This window comes from Triplophysa dalaica, chromosome 9 (assembly GCF_015846415.1).
Source record: "Triplophysa dalaica isolate WHDGS20190420 chromosome 9, ASM1584641v1, whole genome shotgun sequence".
Taxonomy (NCBI): Eukaryota; Metazoa; Chordata; class Actinopteri; order Cypriniformes; family Nemacheilidae; genus Triplophysa; species Triplophysa dalaica.
In genome coordinates this window covers 11254847-11262058 of record NC_079550.1, presented here as the reverse complement: position 1 = coordinate 11262058, position 7212 = coordinate 11254847, and the positions used below count along the sequence as shown (strand labels likewise).

Sequence of the window (7212 nt, the reverse complement as noted above, 5' to 3'; positions counted from 1 at the left end):
AAAACAGAGCCAAAAATTGGCATCTACCTGTTGTAAACTGAAGAGCTCATTTGCAAAAACAGATAACTAAATTAATGTTCAAAATCACATTTTAATTTTGTTAGTTAGACTTATTAATACTAAATCAAAACAACCCAACTGCAGTTTGACTAATATTACATAGAATGCACAATAAAAACACATGATTTTTGAAAACATTTAGTCTAAAACGGAGTTATCTGTTTTTGAAAATAAAATCTTCATTTATTATTTTGTTTGTTTCTTCAGTGTTGCCTCGAAAAATAAAGACTGTGTGTGCTGTCTGTGAACAATAATGTACACCTGAGTGAGCAAAGGTGCCTTTCAGAATTTGGGCTTAAAGAAAAAGGGTCTACAGTCACAGATGATAAGTCAAAGAAATATTCACAGGTAAAGTTGGCATTTTTAGCCACACCTGCCTCTATATCTAGCACACAATCTGGACATTGTTATAGGTAGGCTACCTGCAGTTATTCATAGACGTCAGTCATGAGCTGCATGTGCTTATCACAGCTCGAGTGCAGGGGAAACAAAATATTAAATGCATAATGGAGTTTGCTCACACCTTGACCACATCCTGGATTTTGATCCAGTATTTTGGTAAGTAAACATTATCCCTTTTATGTATTTTCTAGAATAACAATATATTTTGTAATTAGTTTAATACTTGAATACCTTTTTTATTATTACAGTGAAGAGAATTCCAGATTAAATGTGCTTAATTTATATAATATAAATATTTAGGCTTTTATGTTTTAATGACATTGATCAGTCGTAGTGGGATCATGGCAAGCGGTTGAGGTGAAGCCGTCAGTGTTTGTGCGCACCGGGTCTTCAGCCGAACTTTCATGCATCTATAATACAAAAGCCTCTGAAGGCTTTACGTTGGAATGGCGTTACGCTGCTCCAGGAACTCCTGCTGTCAAAGCCAACAGAGTGAGAAGCACAATTTTCTTTACAAAACATTCATCTAGAGATTGAATTTAATTTAACGAGTTATTTGGCACAGGTGTTATACTACAATGGCAAACTGTACTGGGTGAACTCCTGGGAGGGAAGAATGACTCTGTTGCAGAACCCTCCGGTAAAGGGCGTCGCATCTGTTAAAATCATCAGCGCTCAACCTTCAGATGCTGGACTCTATATATGTGAGGTCACCAACCCCAATGACTGGTCTGGTAGTGGACAGGGTCTGATCAACCTCACAGTGATGGGTAAGTTAACTAACATGGCTGGACTACCAACAATTAATCACTTATTTATGGCTCTGTATGCTGTTCTTTGTATCACTAGTGCCTCCATCCACGCCAGCTTGCCGACTGCAAGGAAACACCTACGTGGGGAATGATGTCACTCTGGGTTGTCAGTCTTCTCAGGGACTCCCTGCACCTGTTTATTCATGGCACAGAGAGCAGAATGCACCCCTTCTATCACCAGACAGTTTTGTGGAAGGTGTACATGATCTCATTTGCTATCACAAAATTATAACGGTCCTATATTTTTGAATGGATTTGATTTTTAAGAAATGCCTCGGGGCTTTGGTCTCCATACAATGGAAGTCAATCGAGTCCAATGTTGTTTGGTTGCCAATATTCTCCAAAATTTCTTCTTCTGTGTTCTGCAGAAGAGAGTTAAACAGGTTTTGAACCACACGAGAGCAAAAAATGATCACAGAATTTTCATTTTTGGATCGTTTCTGTGCTTCAGATCAGCGCTCTGGTTCTCTGATGTTACACAACCTGTCTGATGCCTTCGCAGGCACTTACACCTGCACAGCAGTCAATGAGCTCGGCCAATCGGCATGCAGTATAACCATCCGAGTGGCCCGTGAGTAAAATACTTTAAGATTGTTGTACTTTGTTGCGACCATTCCTTATGGTTCTTATCGCTGCTCTGTTGTAAGATGGGAGTACAGCAGCAGTAACCGGTGGAGTGGTGATGGGAGTCTTCCTCGTTCTTCTGTTGGTTGCGGCAGTATTGGTCTATGTCTTCTGGTACAGAAAGAAGCATAGCAAGAAAACCAGCGTGCATGAGACCAGGTGTGTATTTAAACCTCTGTGAACACTAAATGTGATTTTTAAAACTTGTTTTTACTACTCATACTTTGTTTTTCAAAAGGCTAATGAACAACAATTCAGCATCTCGTGAGGAGACTGAAGATAAGCTCGATCCTGGTCAACTGGAGGATGAAGATGAATCTGATCTGAAAGTGTCTCATTTTAGTCCCATTGTTTAGCCCCACCCCTTTTTTCACATCATTTTGTGTCACTCATTTGATCTTTTTTTGTTGTTTAAAGAGATGTCAAGATTCACTTTTGGTATAATTGTGTAATTTAATATCAGTTTTACTGATGAAGTCAAGAATCATGTTTGGTCTAAAAACACCTGGTGTAGAGCTTTATCTGCTATTGACTAAACCAATGCACTGTAGCTGACCACTTTTCAGTTCTTATCTAATATGAAAGGCTTATTGACTCATGTTGCCGTGACCCAACAAAGATAAAAATATTGCAGGTGAAACTCAAACACTTTTCAAAACGCTTATTTATTTTACATGGCTCACAATCTGCCAGTCTGAGTCACAGCAGCCTTTCTACAAACAACACAAGAACCAGAATCACATATAAAGTTTAGGACAAAAACAAATGTATGGCCATACTGTGAGATTGGAATTTTAGTGCTTTGCAAATGATCTTACAAATATACTTTCCGGTGGTAAAAGCAACTCTGGCTCATTATAATGTTGAATTCAGAATAAATCGGGTGCACTTTTAGCCTTGTAATGAAATCCATGTCTTCAACCAAGCCTTACTGTGTTATTACAATAAATACTATAATCTGGACCTGCTATTCCAAGAGGTTAATGCATAAACAGAAATCTTTCATGCCATCCAAAAAGTCTCACAGCTACATAAAATCAAAGTCAACAGGTTGGTTTTCTGACTCTATGTTGTTATACAGTAACATCAGGAATCTCTAAAGCATTTAATAATGCACAGGTGGAGTACACATATAGCATTAGATATATAATATGCTATATGTGATAAAACCCAGCACCAGTCAGTCCCATTCATGAGCAGCATCATATGATTATGATTCAGCAAGCAAACTCCTCGCGATGATCATCCTCATCACTTCATTTGTACCTATATAACACAAACATAATGATTGTTATGAAACTCACATAACTTTGTTTTATCAATTCATGAGATTTTTTAAATAAAAAATTACCCTCTAATATCTGATGCACTCTTATGTCTCGGAGATACTGCTGTACTGCATAATCCTTCAGATATCCATAACCTCCATGCATTTGTAAGGCCTGGTTACATATCTGAAGGGTTTTAAAGCAAGAGATTTTAGTAGAGAATGGAACAACCTAATAAAAATGTAATGTTTGTTAAACATGTGGCAACTGCAAAGAATGTAGGTAAGACCTGTCAAATTGTCTGAAATATACAGATACTACAGTAAGTCAGCTACAATGTATGTTTATACTCACTGAAAAACATTCATCTGTCACAAAGAGCTTGGCCATTGAGCAGAGCGCTACAGCGTCCGGTCGACCCTCCTGAAGAGACAATGCTGCTTGACGCACCATCAGCCGAGAAGCTACCAGTTTAGTGGCCATCTCTGCCAGCTTAAACTGCAAGTACTAAACACAGAGAGTTATATCAATAACACAAAAAATATTAGTTGACTATTAATCCTGATGTTGTATACAACTCACACATCATAAAGAATTATGTGTATTAAATAGGTTAGACTTAGAACCTATTAGAAACCAGTGCTATGTCTTGTTCTGTACCTGGCTGTTCGAAAGCGTTTCTCCAAACTGTTTGCGCACACACAAGTGATCTCGAGCCAGCAGCACAGCTGCGTGTGCTGCTCCAAGGGAGCAAGAAGCTGTTCACAAGAAAATTTATATCAACAATGCTTTACAGGTAGATTTCTAAAGTGTTTTTAAATTAAAGTTGTTGAATAATTCACCAATATTAATTCTGCCTCCATTCAGGCCTTTCATGGCAATGTTGAAGCCCTCCCCCTCAGCTCCAAGCCGATTGGTCACGGGGACAGCGCAGTCCTCAAATATCACTGCTCTGGTTGGCTGCGAGTTCCAACCAATCTAAAACAAATTTAGTTTGAAGGTTAGTGTACCATTTACATTGTTCAGCAAGGTGAAAAAGACACAATTCTGCCACCTGCTGGACATCCTGGACACCACATATCTGCCCATTCCAAAATGTTTCTTTTCCAAAATAATACAAGTGTAAACTAGACACAGATTAAGAACATTAAGTACCTTCTTTTCTTTTTTGCCAAAGCTGAGTCCCAGTGTTTCTTTTTCAACCACCAGGCATGAAATGCCCTTTGGTCCCTTCCCACCTGTCCTACACATGACCACATAAACATCTGTGTCGCCACCTCCACTGATGAAGGCCTGAGCAGAAACATTCAAAACAGCTGTAAGGTCACTTGGAGGTGTCCTTGCATTTCACTTTCCCATCACAAATCTTATACCTTGGAACCATTGAGAATATAGTTATCCCCTTGGAGCTTTGCACTGGTTAAGAGGGAGGCAGCATCACTTCCGCTACCTAAAGACAATGCATGACATTATCATCACATTACTTTTCACCACTATGCAATGTTGCCATGACTTTTTTTATAAGACACAGCAAGGAAACAGATTATTTGAATTCTTAACGAATCAATTCCATTACATTTCATGTCCTTTATGCATCTGGCAAAAAGGTTATTCAAGGTGACTTACAAAACATTGAATGTATAGATTTTATCATTACTATGTACGTTGCCAAACCCATAACCTTAAGCTGCTTACGCAATTGTCTACCAAGTGAGCAACAAATGTAAATGTAAATTCATATACACTACACTTTTTTCTAGAAGAAATTCACCCTTTGCAAAAGCAATTCTGAAAATGTTAGCTTGAACTTACCAGGTTCTGTGAGACAGTAGGAGGCAAGTTTTTCCATGGAGCAGAGAACAGGACAGTATTTCTCCCTTTGCTCCTTGTTACCGAATGTGTCTATCATCCATGCACACATGCTTCAACAACAAAAACAAACAATGCAATTAATTAAAAAGTAGCATATATGCTTGTGTTAAAGGGGTCATATGGCGCAAATGCATGTTAACTGTGTCTTTGGTGTGTTATAAGTTGCCCTTGCATGCATGTACAATTGCAAAAATTTAAGTATCAGAACAAATGATGCATTCTATCTAAAAGCGAATGCTCACCCAGACCTGCTAACCGCACCCCCTCAAATCTACTTCAGTTCGTGGTATGATTTGACTATGACTATAACTGGCGCCAGAGCCATTGAGAGAGAGTGAGTCGCGTTTTCTCCGTTGACTCCAATGGAACAGTTTTTTCAATACTTCCCGGAAGTTACTAGTAACGCATGGAGCTGCGACTAAACAGACCAACTGAGGAAACTTCTGACCTATTTAACGACGAAAGCCATTTAATGAATAGAAAAATGAAAGAAATAAAGCATTAAAAGAGAAAACATAACTTTGAAGGCTCCATGAATCACGTGACACTCCAGGGTTTTGGACTTCTGTTGGCAGTACTCTCTCTCAATGGCTCTGGGTGGCGCACCTGTCAGAACAATTTCTTTTTGCACCTGATGTAGCTAATATGGTAAGAAGCGTTACATTTTCGTCATACGATTGCCGTATTTCGACCAATCACTACGCACTGGTTAACTGGCCAATCACAGCACACCTCGGTTTTCAGAGCGGTGAGCTATGTAAAAAAATTCTGAGTGCTGTTGCAAAGAGTAGATACAAACATGCACGGTAACCTTTAATCGTGTAAACACATTGCATAACATCTAAAAAAACAATAATATTCTTTCGGCGGTGTCATGTGACATTTACATGTAGTAATTTAGCAGACGCCTTTATCCAAAGCTTCAGGGAGCAATAAGCGATGTTATTAGTTTCTAGTTTCAACAAAAGCTAATCCACTACCTGTTGAGAGAGGGTTTTACTTATTGTTACCCTTATGACCCCTTTAAATGTGCAAAAATAAGGAGTGTCATCTCAATATTTATAAAAAAATACAACTATAATATTAATGCAGGCATTCAAAGAGATGCAATCAACTTGCTTATTGTGAAGACTGAATATGGGTATTATTACTGATCTGTAGATGGCAAGAGAGACTCACTTGTGAATGCTGATGTAAGCAGTAGTGCTGACACACCCTGTGGATAAAGCTTCAAAAATGATTGAGGTGTCAAGCCTGGAGAGTCCAGAGCCCCCAACATCAGGGTTCACATAAATCCCACCAAAGCCCAGCTGGGCAGCTTTCCTCATGGCCTCCACAGGAAAAATCTCCTATATGCGTAAATATTGTTAACGACTCAACGTATTGTGCTAGAATACACTCAATAAGATTTAGCTTTATACACAGACAAGTTGATCTGTTTACCTTCTGGTCCCATTCTGCCATATGTGGTGCCATTTCATTGGCAGCAAAGTCAAATGCCACCTTCTGAAATTCTTTCTGTTCATCTGTGAGTCCTAAGGAGGCTGTGGGTCGATGCACAATTATTGCTTAACAAGTTAACATTTAAATTAAGCGTGATGTGCATAAACACAATCTGTTGCAAAATAAGGCTTTTTACCCTTTTAACCTATTAAAGACCATACAAAACACGTGATCAGGACTTAACTTTGCTATACTGACTATTTCACGTTACCTGCTTACACGTCAACACTTATATATTATCATGAATCATATTATATACCCATTAAATTAAACATTTCAATGTTAAATGATAATGTCTGTTTACTTTAGTAATCAGATTCAGAATAGCTTCATTAAAAGTACTCCAACAGTGCTAAGTGAACGACTGCAGGTAGACTAACAGTATTTATGCAAAATGATGTCTGACGTTAAATAATTTCAACTTACGATCAATACATGCTGCAATTCCTCGTCTCTGTACACCGTTCAATTTGAAAATGCGACTTCTATGGACGCTATGTGATCCCAATCGGACAACTTTTGCAAGTGCCCTAGACGCCGCCATGTTGCTTCAGCGAATTACGAAACAGTGGTTCACACGGGAAATGTAGTTCATGAACATGACATGCGTGACTTGTAGTTCAGGACAAACCAGTCCCCCTGGTGGTTTAGTTTAGCTAACAGTTAGCTTT

General features: G+C 38.7%; 2 protein-coding genes across 2 annotated transcripts; one reads left to right on the top strand and one right to left on the bottom strand.

Annotated features, from left to right (window-relative positions):
* The first annotated feature begins 566 nt into the window (after positions 1–566).
* LOC130428157 (V-set and immunoglobulin domain-containing protein 2-like) lies at positions 567–2254 on the top strand. The gene is made up of 7 exons (XM_056756018.1): positions 567–618; positions 791–954; positions 1028–1232; positions 1312–1470; positions 1726–1845; positions 1922–2057; positions 2137–2254. The coding sequence occupies exons 1-7, from the start codon at positions 567–569 to the stop codon at positions 2252–2254; spliced, it is 954 nt and encodes a 317-aa protein (XP_056611996.1).
* A 290-nt stretch (positions 2255–2544) lies between these two features.
* acad8 (acyl-CoA dehydrogenase family, member 8) lies at positions 2545–7128 on the bottom strand. The gene is made up of 11 exons (XM_056757239.1): positions 6968–7128; positions 6482–6582; positions 6218–6387; positions 4979–5088; positions 4540–4616; positions 4322–4459; positions 4009–4144; positions 3827–3924; positions 3521–3673; positions 3250–3352; positions 2545–3164 (listed from the first exon to the last, which is right to left on the bottom strand). The coding sequence occupies exons 1-11, from the start codon at positions 7083–7085 to the stop codon at positions 3109–3111; spliced, it is 1260 nt and encodes a 419-aa protein (XP_056613217.1). The 5' UTR covers positions 7086–7128; the 3' UTR covers positions 2545–3108.
* Positions 7129–7212: the final 84 nt, after the last annotated feature.

What these genes read in the sequence shown, in the direction of transcription:
- LOC130428157 (XM_056756018.1), top strand. Translation starts at nt 567, where the DNA reads ATGGAGTTTGCTCACACCTTGACCACATCCTGGATTTTGATCCAGTAT. An exon ending in GATTTTGATCCAGTATTTTG is followed by an intron (nt 619 to 790) that starts GTAAGTAAACAT and finishes GACATTGATCAG; the next exon opens with TCGTAGTGGGATCATGGCAA. An exon ending in ACCAGCGTGCATGAGACCAG is followed by an intron (nt 2,058 to 2,136) that starts GTGTGTATTTAA and finishes GTTTTTCAAAAG; the next exon opens with GCTAATGAACAACAATTCAG.
- acad8 (XM_056757239.1), bottom strand. Translation starts at nt 7,085, where the DNA reads ATGGCGGCGTCTAGGGCACTTGCAAAAGTTGTCCGATTGGGATCACAT. An exon ending in TGGCAGAATGGGACCAGAAG is followed by an intron (nt 6,388 to 6,481) that starts GTAAACAGATCA and finishes TTACGCATATAG; the next exon opens with GAGATTTTTCCTGTGGAGGC. An exon ending in ATATTCTCAATGGTTCCAAG is followed by an intron (nt 4,460 to 4,539) that starts GTATAAGATTTG and finishes GTTTCTGCTCAG; the next exon opens with GCCTTCATCAGTGGAGGTGG.